Source organism: Bombina bombina, chromosome 4 (genome assembly GCF_027579735.1).
Source record: "Bombina bombina isolate aBomBom1 chromosome 4, aBomBom1.pri, whole genome shotgun sequence".
Classification (NCBI taxonomy): Eukaryota; Metazoa; Chordata; class Amphibia; order Anura; family Bombinatoridae; genus Bombina; species Bombina bombina.
The window spans coordinates 636,787,782-636,802,826 of NC_069502.1; the positions used below are offsets into that span (position 1 = coordinate 636,787,782).

At 32.4% G+C, this 15,045-nt stretch overlaps 1 protein-coding gene across 7 annotated transcripts in view; it reads left to right on the plus strand.

The window, feature by feature from the left end:
- The window catches only part of NHSL1 (NHS like 1), a 366,199-nt gene that overhangs the window by 320,753 nt on the left and 30,401 nt on the right, over window positions 1-15,045 (plus strand). For all 7 annotated transcript variants that reach the window (XM_053710664.1, XM_053710666.1, XM_053710667.1 and 4 more), the window contains exons 2-3: window positions 883-1,035; window positions 13,718-13,845. In XM_053710664.1, the coding sequence (XP_053566639.1) occupies window positions 883-1,035; window positions 13,718-13,845 (281 nt within the window). The remainder of the gene's footprint in view (window positions 1-882; window positions 1,036-13,717; window positions 13,846-15,045) is intronic.

The following is a 15,045-nucleotide window of genomic DNA, read 5'->3' on the forward strand; positions in this document are numbered from 1 at the left end:
CTGTTCACACCTGACAAATGTCCCTGTGGATCTGATTGCTCTGAAGCATCATTATAGATCTGTCTGGTTTGTGGCCTGTATAAAGTGTTATTTGTAATGAATATTTCTACATATTTACATTTTATTAAAATTTGACAGTATTGACAGTCAGCTATGGAAAGCTTAGTGGATGTGTGACATAATTCTATATTGAAAAGTGAAAATAACTTAAAAACTCTAGAAATATAGTAATCTGTGATGGTATTTTTGTTTTTATTCTGACTTTGTATGACTCACATTCTACTTATATCCAGCGTGTCTATCACGGTCTTACTTTTAAGTATCTTAAAGTTTATTAAATTCAATTATTTCTACATTAATTTCATTTTACAGCCACACATTCACTTTCATTTTATTATACAAGGTTTTGCTTTTTGGTTAGCCAGTCCCCCCCCCCCCCCCGTTTGTTCATAGAAGTACAATTCCTGATCATATGTACACATCTTCTTAGTATTTAGCCCTATTATTATTTAATTTATTTAAACCAACTTTAATGAATTGTGTAAGTGTGTGCACGTGTTATATATATATATATATATATATATATATATATATATATATATATATATATATATATATATATATATATATTTATTTTTTCCTCAGAATGATCTAATTTGTCTTACTTAATACACTTGAATTACACTACATTTAGGCTTAATATTATAAATGTTGATATGGGTCATGAAAACATGAAACCAGCTTCACACATCTACATAACACATAAGCTGTACAAACTGCATCATAATCCTATTTTACACACTTCTTTTTGCACTTTCAAAGCAGAAATGGTCAGTACTAACAATCATGGGTTGATAACGCTTTATTTTATTTTATTTCTAGCGGTTTCCACTCTAGATGAAGAGAGTAAATATACAGTTCACTATAGAGCTGCATGGCACCAGCAGGATAATGTTTTCCTCCCATCATCCAGACCTCCATGTGTAGAGGACCTTCACCAGGAAGCCAAGTTGAACCTGAAATCTGTGCTCCGAGGTAAGAAAAATTCATATAAATATAACAGTACTCTGAACATGGTTGTTCACTGGGGGCAAAGAGCCAGAACATGCTCCATATCTGTAAGCACCTCTGGAATGAGAGGACAGGTTTGAAAACAAGTGAGATAGAGCATACACTTTGAAATAATTTTCCAATTTACTTTTATAATCAAATGTACTTATTTTTTGGTATCCTTTGTTAAAGGAGCAGCAATGAACTACTGGGAGTTAGCTGAACATATCAGGTGAACCAATGAAAAGAGGCATATACACAAAATCAGTAGCTAGCTTCCAGTAGTGCATTGTTGCTTGGGCCTACCTAAGTATGTATTTCAGCAAAGGATATTAAGAGAATAAAGCAAATTACATAACAAAAGTAAATTGGAAAGTTGTTTAAGATAGCATGTCCTATCTGAATCATAAAAGCTTAATTTTGACTTTTTAGTCTCTTTTAAAGTGTGACAATTCTGAATTTGTGCCTTTCGGCCATAAATAGTTTCATATAACCATGAGACAAGAAACTCCTCTTTTAAAAGAAAGAGTCACATGGCCATTTAGATATCACATGATATTAAAAATCGCAATTACTTCACCTATTAGAAACCAGGTTTAGCATACAAAAAATGGGTAGATGATTTTAACTGTGTGTTTCTGCCAGAAATAAATCTATACACCTATGGGATCCCTCATTAAAAAATGGTGAATACTTAATATGCTAAACTCAGAGCACACAAAGGATTGGACTATAACATTTTGCTACTCTCTTCAAAGAATAAACCAACATCCATTTGAGATCTCTCTCTCTTTTTATGTATCATATGGTTATTGTATAAAATATAAATATAAGTGACAACATTTTTTTAGAGCTATAAAATGGGATGGGTTTCAAAACTTTATATATAGTATATAGTATATATATATATATATATATATATATATATATATATATACTTATTATTTTAGAGGCTTGTTATGTCAGCACTTGCCAGCAATAAGATATTTCTCTATCAACCATATTCCTTGGAGTATCAGAGAATCATGTGTGTAGTATACACAGTAATGTACAAGATAAAGAAAACAAAATATTTGCTTGATATGTTGAAATAGCCTTTTGTTTTGTAATTTTCTCCAAGACACAGGTGTACTTGTCTCTAGTTTCATTGCATTTAATCACAAAGAAGTTTTATATGATTTGTCTCAACCCTATGGCTACTAATCCTTCTTAAGAGCTTATTCTGTCTTAAACATAATCTTACATTACATTGGAGGGCCTGAATTTAAGAGGGAATTCTCTGTCTTGTGGAAAGGTCACAATCAGGTTTACATTGATGCCCTAAATTTCTCACATCCACAAAATCAATCACTGTGGTTACACACAACAGCTTTGGAAAATCCAGTCTGAGCCTCCAAATGTGTCCTCAGTGATACCAGTAGGGAGTTTACCTGTCGCGTATGTGTGTCTGTAAAGTGTGATTTAACTGAAACTAAGCTCTGCTTTGTCTCACGTTGCACTGAACATTTTATCTCTGATTTATGGAATACAGAACATACTTAATTATTGTTTTGAAGAAGGGGAATCGTGTTTTCATGGCCGTTTGCGTGCAAGTTAAATTCTGCTCATATTAATTTGAAAGTAAATGTGAACGCGTGAGCGCAATTGCGATCTACGCTAGAATGATTACCACGACTTCAGAGCTCTAGTTAATTGTTACACGAGACATGAAGTTTCAGGTGTTACAAAAAAGGACTTTAGCATAGAGATACATACATACTGTATACTTATCTAAATATGTATGTATATAATTATATATATATATATATATATATATATATATATATATATATATATATATATATATATATATATATGTATGTATATGTGTGTGTGACTATGTATACACCTGTATTTATATGTGTATATATGTATTTACAGACATATATACTCATATAAACACGTGTGTGTGTGTATATATATATATATATATATGTATGTGTATGTATGTATGTATGTATGTATATATATATATATATATATATATATATATATATGTATGTGTATATGTATGTATGTATATATATATATATATATATATATATATATATATATATATATATATATATATATATATATGTGTGTGTGGGTGTGAATTGGAGCCCTTTGCAGTCAAGTAGCTGAAAGCCTGAAAAATCATATTTATGCAATATTCATAATTATTAAAGTGTTATACTGTGTATTTACTGTAAATGTTATACATTACAATGTTCTGCACATAGCAAAATATGTTCTATGCTTTTTTTAAATATTATATAAATTCCTATATATATATATATATATGTATATGTATATATTTATACCTATATATAATGATGTGTGTATGTATGTGTGTGTGTATATATTTGTGCAAAAATCCATTATATATATATATATATATATATATATATATATATATATATATATATATATATATATATATATATATATATATATATATATATATATATCTTTAAGAAGAAATAGAACATAGTCTGCTATGTGCAGAACATTTGATTATGTTGTGCTTTTAAATAACCGCAATTGTGTTTGCGGGACTTGTGTGTGTTAGACTTCAATGGAGCCGAAAAACCTAACACCCACAAGTCGCGCAAACATGATTGCGGTTATTTAGAAGATAATATTGCATAGTTCATGATACAATGTTCTGCACATAGCAGAGATTATGAACGCGAGAGCACACAAAAATACTTTGAGCAGTTTTAAGGCTCAAATGCGAGTGCAAACTACCGCTCCACTCGTAATCTAGCGCTTGTTGGGCACTAAACTTCAGAGTTGCAAATTGATTGAGTAGGTTGAGTTAATTGTAAACAATAGTGTTGAACTGACTAGGTTGAGTAATTTGTAACACAATAGTGTTGAGCTGAAACTGTATATTCATAATCTATTGAATATTGTTAGAGAGAAGCAACATAGAAGCCTTGTGTGTAAAATTATAGATTTCTGAAATTAATAATTTACAGTGATAATTAATTGACTGTTAATAGAAGTAGCAAATGGAGGCTATGTTGGCAAATATTTACATCTATTATATGTTGTCCTAAGGCTGTGTTTCTCTCCAGTCATATCCCTAATCTCAGCCTCCTTTTCTCTCTATCACCTTTTAACCTCCTTTTTTTTTTGTTTCTAACTTCTTATACAGTAACTTTTTTTCCCATCAATATTTTCCTCTGCTTCTTCCTCTGTTTAAAACTGCATATACAACAGGGTGGATTTGATTTAAAACATTGATTTAAAAATGATTTAAATCAGCATTGTAATCACTAGTCAGTAAGATCGATTTTAAATCGATTTAAATCATGGTTTTCATTTTTAAAATAATAACTTTTCAGATTATTTTTCCAGTTATATCAGGCCATTACAGATTTGGTTATTTATCATTAGATATGCATAGATAGATCATTGAAGTGAATTAAATTATTGGAAAGTGATCTGATTTAAAAAAAAAAAAAAAAAGAATAAAATAAAAACTTTTTTAAAAAGCATTGATTTTTATTCACCCTGGTATACATTTTGCTCTTATTTCTCTTCTCACATTTATCCTATCATTTATACACTGATTCTAGCTTCCAGCTATTTTACTTTGTAATTCTTATAATTTAAACAGACCCTGGATCATGGGGTCACTAGATGATGCTGATTTGTTTAAATGACAAATTGCCAGTTTAATATGCCAAAGCAAGGATACTGCATTTACCAGAGATTGGGGTTCAATCTGTTGATATTTATATTATGACATGGGGTTCAGCACAGAAGGTCTCCTGAGTAAATGATAATGAAAAGATAGATTGTGAATATTTCATGTTACCAGTTACCCAGGATGCCCTTTGTTTGACCATGCATTAATAAAAGCAGCATGCTGCTGGTTTGGTAACTTTCATGTAAATTAGGTCATTAATATATGCATTCCCACATTCCCATGTCTCATGGTGTATTCAGTGGCTCAAATTATTCAGTTCATGTCCACACATTTTTTTTTGTATTATTGGGATAATATTCTAACTTTGAATGGTAGAATATTTTTGTTTATAACCATTGTTTGTGAACCCACAGATCTAACAAATAAATAAATAAATAAAATGTGGTACCAGAAAAGTGAATATATATCAATTAAATGTAAATAATTTTAATTTATAAATAAATTACATCTTTTAAATTCTGATGAGACTCCTCTCTTAGGTTCAATGTTATTTAAAAACACACTAATAGGGCTTTAGGTCCAAACAGTTTTAAGTGGTTTGCTATGGTATTAGATCTACCCCAGAAGACTTAGCTTTGCATTCTGGAGAATACCATTCCAATTACTTGGATTAAAATCTCAAATCAGATAAATTTGTTGCCAAATAAATGCCAGCATTCCTTACATAAGTAAAACAAATGCATGTTTGTTAGCTAAACATTGTTTTTTGTCTTTGTGATGTTTATGAATTTAAACATTAAAGGGAATACTACCCCACTATCCATCTATGAGAAACATAAGCTGTGTTTTTATAATAACACACATCTTATCCTGCATTTGAACTACCTTTATTTTAAGATCAAATGTTTTCACAATAAAAGACAATGAATGAACCTGATTTAGCCTTTTTCATTTCATTGTAGGCCCTGCATACATCACATGGTTAGCTATATACCTTTTATAAATAAATGCTGAGGTAAAATGTTATTGTCAGAGTTTTTTTAACCTTTTAATAGGCACAAACATCGATATTACCATGTCTGGGCTTGTCTTTAACAACTATAAAATGTGTATGGCTGACGGATACTCTTGTTGGCTTCTAAATTTCAAATACATTTGGCAACCCCTGATTAAGCTTTATGCTTACATTGTAGCAGGTCTGTGTAACAAACGTGAAATTAGCTGGTATTTCTTGTGTTTATAACTTACTACACCTGCCTCTTAATACAGGAGTTGATAAACGTAAAAGTGAGAACACGCATATTAAAAGGGACAGTCTACTTGAAAATGTTTATTGTTTGAAAAGATAGATAGTCCCTTTATTACCCATTCCCCAGTTTTGCATAACCAACACGGTTATATTAATACATTTTTTACCTCTGTGATTACCTTGTATCTTAGCCTCTGCAGATTGCCCCCTTATTTCAGTTCTTTTGACAGACTTGCATTTTAGCCAATCAGTGATGTTTCATAAATAACTCCACAGGAGTCAGCACAATGTAATCTATACGGCACACACAAACTAGCGCTGTCTAGCTGTGAAAACTGTCAAAATGCCCTGAGATAAGAGGCGGCCATAGACATTAGCATATGAACCTACTTAAGTTTAGCTTTTAACAAAGAATACCAAAAGAACAAAGCAAATTTGATAAAAGTAAATTGGAAAGTTGTTTAAAATTCCATGCCCTATCTGAATCATGAAAATGTAATATTGACTAGACTGTTCCTAGCCATGCAAATTTTTAGAATCCATACAAGGTGTTTGATTTAGGGCTGCCAGTTGTCCTCCACAAAATTACTGGAAATCTGTTGGTGACTGAGCACAATAGTTGGTGGGATCACACAATGCCTCTCCCAAAAGCACCATAAGCTTCCACTCTTGAACCCACAATGTATATTTTTCCACAACTGAGCAGCCATTTTACCCCCTTGGCTTCCATTTACATATAATTCAATAAGTTTACCTCTTTGGCTGCCAGTAACACATGTAAACAAAATTTATTTGACCCTCTTGATTGCTTTTCACTTCTTTCTGCTTCATATTTATAAAGTGTTAGGTGCATAGGAGGCCTTTGAGCTAATGTATAGGTATTTTAAAATAAAACTGGGCATTTAAGTTTTTAGCATTTTTTGTGAAAATTTTACAGGACAGCCTGCTAAATTACTGGACAGTCCTGTTGAATACAGGACACCTGGCAACTTTAGGATTGACTAAGTCATATGTAGAAAATTCTAAAACGTTACAAGCCATAAATGTAAGGGCAATGGCTCCTGGAATTTATGAAGCCCTGATAGTTTTTTTTTGTTTGTTTTTTTACACTGTATACATTATCCTGAAAGTATGTTCTACATCTGTTTTAGCATTTTTAGTAAAAGCAAATATTATAACCAAACCAAAAAAATTAAGAGTATAGAATGTTCTGTATGTATGTACTGAATACAAATAACCGTTAAAATTAATCTTTATAAAAAGCTTTTAAACCAGATCACAAGCAAATTTAAATTGCATCTGTCACTGCTAATGGAATTCTGCTCCCCTGATAGCACAATATGTGGCAGGATTCCTGTTAAAATGATTGTGTGCACCAATAAGTGGCTCTCAGAGTACAGTGAGTGTTACATATATCAGAATGTCACATGGGGATATCGGTGTAAACTGCCTACCTAGCTCTTATACATAATTATTGTTATTATGCGGCCAGATGGAAAAGAAACATCTTGACTCAGACACCTGTACAGTAATTATCTGCTTATTAGGATGGGTTTGATGGTGGCCGTATAAAGGAAGCATAAGGACAGTAATGAAGTGGAGATACATTGTTAGAACAAGATTATGTGTCATATGGCATCACAGACGTTTAATAAAAATGACTATTTCTTTTTGTGTCATAGCACCCATCTTACAGAATTCATAGCCTCTATTTGGGGTCCGATTCTCTAAAGTTCTCTGGGCTGGTGAGATTCTATAATGTTCGCCAGCCCTTCTATTTCCCTGATGAAAGTCTATAAAGCCATACAAACGGGGTATACGCTAAGGGGCATATACTGCATTTTCGTTTGGGAAGGAGATCATACATGACAAAAGTGCACAATTAAATTTGTAATTTAAAAATCACACAAATGAATCATTGAACCATTCACACAAAAATATGCAGGAAAATATTATATTAAGGTGGATCAAAAATAGTAACGAAATTCTTCACCAAAAATCGTATTTTATCAAAAACTTAAAATGTATTTATAAATTACACAAGAATAAACCATATTAAATATGCACAGCGTAAATGTAATTTAAGTACACTGGATTGGAAAAAACACAAAGAAATTCAGAAGTACAAAATACAAAGCGTAATTATTGTTTTTTTTGGGAAAATGGGCTAAACATGGGCATTCCATCATCGTATATGAAATTTTCTCTCATATCCCAGCCTAATTCTATAAACATTTTTTGCACTACAATTCTCGTTGTTTTTTCTCGCAAGAATACTCAAAACACTAATTATTCTAAAAAGGAAAACCTATGCATACGAAAATTACAGCAAATTAAAAGGGACAGTATTCACCAATTTTCATATAACTGCATTTAATAGACACTACTGTAAAGAATATGCACATGTGCTGATCTAAAAATCCAGTCTAAAACCTTTTAAAAACTTACTTAGAAGCTCCCAGTTTAGCACTTTTGATTAGGTGGACTGGAACACCCAGTAAAAACAGACTCTCGCCCCCCCCCCCACCTTCCTTTGCATATGAAAATACCCTTTACACAAACAGGAGCAAGCTGGATTAGGTATACATCAGTATTCTCCTAAAACTTAGGGGCTTGGTTAGGAGTCTGAAAATCAGCACAATGTTATTTAAAAATAAGCAAAACTATACTTTTTTTTTTTTTAAAAATCCCTGTATGAGCTTTATAAACGGATCGTCTACAAAACATTTATGCAAAAAAAATAAATCTAGTGTATAATGTCCCTTTGTTCCTTTAAGGTACAATGCACTTAAAACTGCATAATTTGATTTGTAATTTTCACGTTTTAAAACACGCTAGTGTCCACCTCTGTACTTCGCCCTCCATTGTGAACTTTTACCTAACAGAGAGCTCTCATTATTATGGAGGACATCCCACCACCCCTTATTGATGTGAAGTAAAATAGTGCAGTAAGGCCGAGAAAATAATTTAGAAACGCTAAACTCAGATTTTACAGAGAGCTTTTCTCCTCTTCTGCGATGCAAGGGCCTTTGACCATATTCGATTTAAAAAAAATAATAAATATATATATATATATATATATATATATATATATATATATATATATATATATATATATAGTTACAGTGGTCAAATTAGGGTAAGAAGTTTGAAAAATGCTTTCTAGTCACCAGTGAAGCAGAATAAGAAGGTGGTCTGTTTAAAATGTTATAGTCACCCTTTGTTGTTTCTAAGAATTTGCATATTCTATTATATGCATGGATGGCAGATCATGTCTTACTTATGAAAAATGCATATGGCAGGCCGCTCTGAAACTGAAAGCCTGCAGTAAACTAAGAGAACCCCTCCTCTATGCATTTTTTATAAGTATTCCCCTTTAAACAAGAAGTGAGGTCACCCTCTTTTAAAGGAACATGCAAAGAAAATTCCAACTGAAACTTTGTTCTTTTACGCAAGAGTATATATACTGAAGTAAGCTCAGGAGTCCTGAGCAATATATGTATCACATCAAACACTCCTAGGCATAATTCAGTATGCTCTCATGGAAAAGAGTTACTAAGAGAAAGATGTAATCTGTAACCGTGCTCAGTATCTGAAGCATGAAAGTGTAATTTTGATTTTCTGTGTCCCTTTAAGCATGTATTCAATTTAGTGAACAGAGATACATTTAACGGTTTACCATCAAGAGTCATTTTAAAGGGCCATTATACACTCATTTTTTATTTGCATAAATGTTTTGTAGATGATCTATTTATAAAGCCCATAAAAATTTTTTTTTTTTTTAAAAATGTATAATTTTGCTTATTTTTAAAGAACATTGCTCTGATTTTAAGACTCCTAACCAAGCCCCAAAGTTTTATTTGAATACCATCAGCTACCTTCTCCAGCTTGCTCCTGTTTGTGTAAATGGTCTTTTCATATGCAAAAGAAGGGGGAGGGGTGTGTGTCTTATTTCCCACTTGCAGTGGGCTTTCCAACTGCCTTTTCAACAGAGCTAAACTGAAAGCTTCTAAGTACGTTTTAAACCATTTTATACTGGATTTTTATATCAGTATCTGTGCATCTTATTCTTTATAGTAGTGTCTATTACATGAAAATGAGTGTATACTGTCCCTTTAAGTTCAAACCATGTCCTTCATTTGCAACACAAGACATAGGAGGAAATAAACAGTTATTTTACATTAGTGTATTGATTGTCCTCATAACTTGTATTATCAGTCAAAGTATCGTTTGACTAACCCTTTCCCTGTATGCACTCTTCCCACTAAACAAAACAATGCAATGCAGGGGGTACCATAGGTTTCAATCTATGGCATTATCATTTCTATTAGGATGCAAATGATTTTCCTCAGGAGCAGTTTGGCTGCATTACAACCCATACTAGCTGATATCATATAGATTATATCCAGTACACATATATATTCAGTTTACTTTTTAAAATTAATTTCATGAGGCGCACTGTTAAACCATTCAGCGTACTATACTTGAAACATTTAAAAATGCACGGTCCCTTTTTCCACCTAAAAGAGATTATTTAAAATATATTATGAACTTATTTTTTTCTGTCAGGCATGTGGAGATATGTTCTATTCAGCCAATACTGAGTAGTATACCTGACAGCCAATGAGCAACGTGTATCTAGGTATCTGTTGTGCACACACCTAGTTAGTTTAAAGGGACATTTTATCTTTGCTGCATCTCTCTCTCTCTCTCTCTCTCAAACAAAATAGCTTTTTTATTTTCTCATTTTCAAAGTGTGCAAAATATTATATTTGGCAATCATTTTTCAAATGTTGTAACATTGACATGCAAGCACTGTCTTCTACAATGTAGATTTACAGTTTTTGTGTTGTCCATTTAACTTTAGAAAATTGCTGTTCTTTTATATGAGTGATGTAACGTAACTCTAAAAGTAATTTAACCTTTTTAGTGCAAAAATATTTCAACCTCTTTAAAGGGACATGAAACACAAAATTTTTCTTTTAGGATTTAGAAAGAGCATGTAATTTTCCACTTTACTTATTTGATCTAATTTGCTTTATTCCTTTTATATCATTGGTTGAAAAGCATATCTAGATAGGCTCAGGAGTTGCTGATTGGTGGCTGTGTATAGATACCTTGTAGTGATTGGCTCACCCATGTACATTGCTATTTCTTCGACAGGGGATATCTAAAGAATGAAGCAAATTGGATAATAGAAGTAAATTGGAATGTTGTTTAAAATTGTATTCTCTAAAGCATGAAAGAAAAACTTGAGGTTTCATGTCCCTTTAATTGCTACTCATTCATATGCATGCAATGAATACCACAGACAACTCTCTATCAGTTTCAGTAACATCATTGTTCAGGTCAGTTATCTTACAAGTTGTACAAAGACTAAGAATTTATGTGAGTGAGCTGTTTGGGCATGAAGGTTCAGCTGTGTGTTAGCCATTGGCTCTATTCCCCCAAGCAAAGAGCTGCTCTTGTCCATTCACTACAAGCAACAATTTATTTTGCCTGTGGAGCTTTGGTTGCAAAGTCAGCTTTTTATGCTCTGCCTTATATGCATGTAGAGATATATAAGCATCTGTTCCTTTTTAAACATAGACAACTATTATTTCATCATCTTTTTAGATTCAGATCACGATAAGGCTATGAACAAGTCTGTATCTTTTTTTAAAATGCACTTTATGAATACACTGCACACTTTTTATTGCCATGTTGGACCTCACTAATAAGTATTAGCAATGTCCTGATCAATTGCAACATCCTGGTTTTCTCTTGTATACAATTATTGTCATAAACAACATAATAAGTCTGCACTACTTCTTGTTTGCTTGTGAAGAATGATTTATGTGCACACCTGCATCATACGTTGTTTGATGTGTGTTATGCTAAACTCTATTCATAAGGACTTTTTTTTTTTTGATGAGTTGTCTTATGCCTCCCGGTTATATCATAAGCTATACTATTTGTTAATTTTGTGGTTTTAACAACGATACACTATATTGGGTGTAATTTTAAAAGGAACATTTCATGCAGTTTAAAACACAGTTTGGCCTAGAAAAACTATGTGATAATTGTGTATATGGTGTGTGTATGTATATGTGTGTGTGTATGTTAGTATGTGTGTGTATATATATATATATATATATATATATATATATATATATATATATATGTGTGTGTGTGTGTATGTATATGAGTGTGTATGAGTGTGTGTGTGTATGAATGTGTGTGTATGTATATATGTGTGTGTATGTTAGTATGTGTGTGTATATATATATATATGTGTGTATATGTGTGTGTGTATGTATATGAGTGTGTATGAGTGTGTGTGTGTATGTATATATGTGTGTGTATATATGTATATGTGTGTGTATGTAGTTATGTACAGTATGTGTGTGTATGTATATATGTGTGTGTGTATATATGTATATATGTTTGTGTGTTTGTATGTGTGTATATATATGTATGTTAGTGTGTGTGTATATATATTGGGTTGCTCAATAGTGTTTTGTCATTTGTTACAATTTAATGCTCTTCTTCAATATTTCCTTATCATTAAAAGATCAAAATGAAAGAAGCAGTAATGGAATAAGATAGAGGTGCCTGAGCATTGTTGTTTGGGAAATAAAACATAATATCCCCAAAAGATACTACACTGTTTATACAATGCAGAGGCTTGTAGATACCTTAAAATGTGTGTATTGTGCCCCTATATCAGAATATTGTGGTGCAGTGTAATAAACCCATCAGATGAATGTTCTTGGCAATAGATAGATTAGCTCAGTGATCACCAGCATGTGTCACATTGTGAGTGTATTTCATTTCTGTGTTAGGACAGGGAGTACCAGTGTTTTTATGGTACCTTTCATGATGTTGAGTTATTTAGTAAAATTATGCTTTGTGTTCTGTGTCGTCCCTTTATATCCCCCTCCAGGAGGGGGAATTAAGAGACAAAGCACCGGAAGCCAAGATAGGATGTTTGGGAGGATAAAGGCTTTCAGATTTGTTTCTGCACTCACCAGTGAGAAATGTCATAATTACCCTCCATATAATTCCTAATGAATAGGATCCTGGGAAATAAATGACCATGTTACAACATACACAGTGCTTCTTTTTAATTAATGAACAAGTTAGTCACCTAATAAGATATCAGGATTTAGCAACAGCTCTTTTAAGCCGGACATCCTGTACTGTGCTTATAATATTAAATAATAATTCACTCTGTAACAGTTTTTTTTGTTTAATTTATCTTATAAGGCTTGACCCATGGGTACAAAAAATGATAGATACATAAACTGAAGAAATCTTAAATACTCTTTACAAACCTATTTTTTGTGTAAATAAATTGCTTTTCCCTTTTACTAGATTGGCCCAAAAGCAAATTCTGTAACCTGCAAATCAAAGCTGGTTTACTCAATTGACAGCAGTTTGAAAACCTAGTTATTTGCTTTTTGGCCTCTAAGCAGTGTGGGAAAAGCAACTTTTGTTTTTATTTCTTTATATAGTTTTTTTTTTCTTTTTAACAAAATAAAATGTGTGTAATGTCCTTTTAATAGGGAGAAATAAACCATTTCTGAAAACATTAGCTAAATTCTTTTAAAATCAATGATATTCTTATCATTAGTAAAACTTCATTGGTGTCTTCAATAGTTTTTCATCATATGTGCACTGGTCATTTTCAGTAATGGATATGATATGGTTTGTGTGCAGTTTCACATAGTCTTGTCCTTTTTCCTCTTTGTACGTAGAATGTGACAAGCTTCGGAGGGATGGCTGTCGAAGTTCTCAATACTACTCGCAGGGACCAACGTTCTCATCGTCTTCCAGCATGGTTTGCACAAGCTATCAAGAGGACAGCCAGGAACATGACCGAAAGGTAAAACAATCAAATAATAGTAGTGTAAAATGATATCCTCACCTGCTTCACTCCCCAAAATCACAAACAGATGCTGAATGACAACAAATGAATGTATTTGTTTATGTTTCTAAAGCCTCCATTATTTCTAGATAACAATTAAAAGTGCTAGTTCTACAGTATAGCTTATGTGGGTTAAGTAAAATGTTTTTCTTGATAAAAAAAATAAAAAATAAATATATATATATATATATATATATATATACTGTACATACGTACATACACACACACATAATTTCAACTAGCCCAGGACAAGCAAGCACTGCAGTGGATAAGTTACAAAATGTGTATTTTTCCTATCCTTAAAGGGACAGTATACTGTAAAATAGTTTTTCCCTTAATGTGTTTACAATTGCTTTTTTTACCAACTGCAGAGTAAAAAATGTATGAAAATTAGCTTTTTAAGGTTTATTTCTGTATATTAAAACTCTGATTTTGTGTTTTGAAGCCACAGCCTAATAAGATAGGTTGAGCTTGTAGGTATAATCAGATCTCATTACTGTATCACATTGTGTACATATACCTGCTTCTTTATCTTATATCTGTCCTTAAAACAATCACCAATACTTTGAGAGAACAATGGAAAATCAACATTTTATTACCTTATCTCTGCTTTATCACACTGGGAGTGTAATTTCTTCTGCTGGCTGTGTTTACAAAGCTTATCTATAGCTGGTACGCGCGGCCACAAACTTTCAGAATAGGTGGGGATACCACAGGCTAAATTATCAATTTCAAATGCCAATATAAGGGTAAAGGAGCTACTTGTAAACAATTTAATACACTCCAGCAGGTAAAGTGGATCATTGGGAACAAATTAAAGGGGAGAAATTTTTTGAGTAAACTGTCCCTTTAACATTTAGAACATTTAGTGTGTGTATGTGTATGTCTGAGTGTCTATATATATGTTCCCCCATCTACACTATTTTTTTGCCTCAGCCTGGGGGGTTCAAGGAAAGAGCCCCGCCCATCCTCTGGCATCCACCCAAGTGAACCTTGGGGAGTGAGGATTACATGGCAGAGGCAAAAAAAAGATAGTGAAGATGTGTGAATTACAGTGCATCGTATATATGTTTGATGTGGTGACTCGATGCATGTTACATCGGGCTTTACCAACAGCCGCTTGGGTAATGTCAGGTTTAACCGGGTAATGCTAGGATT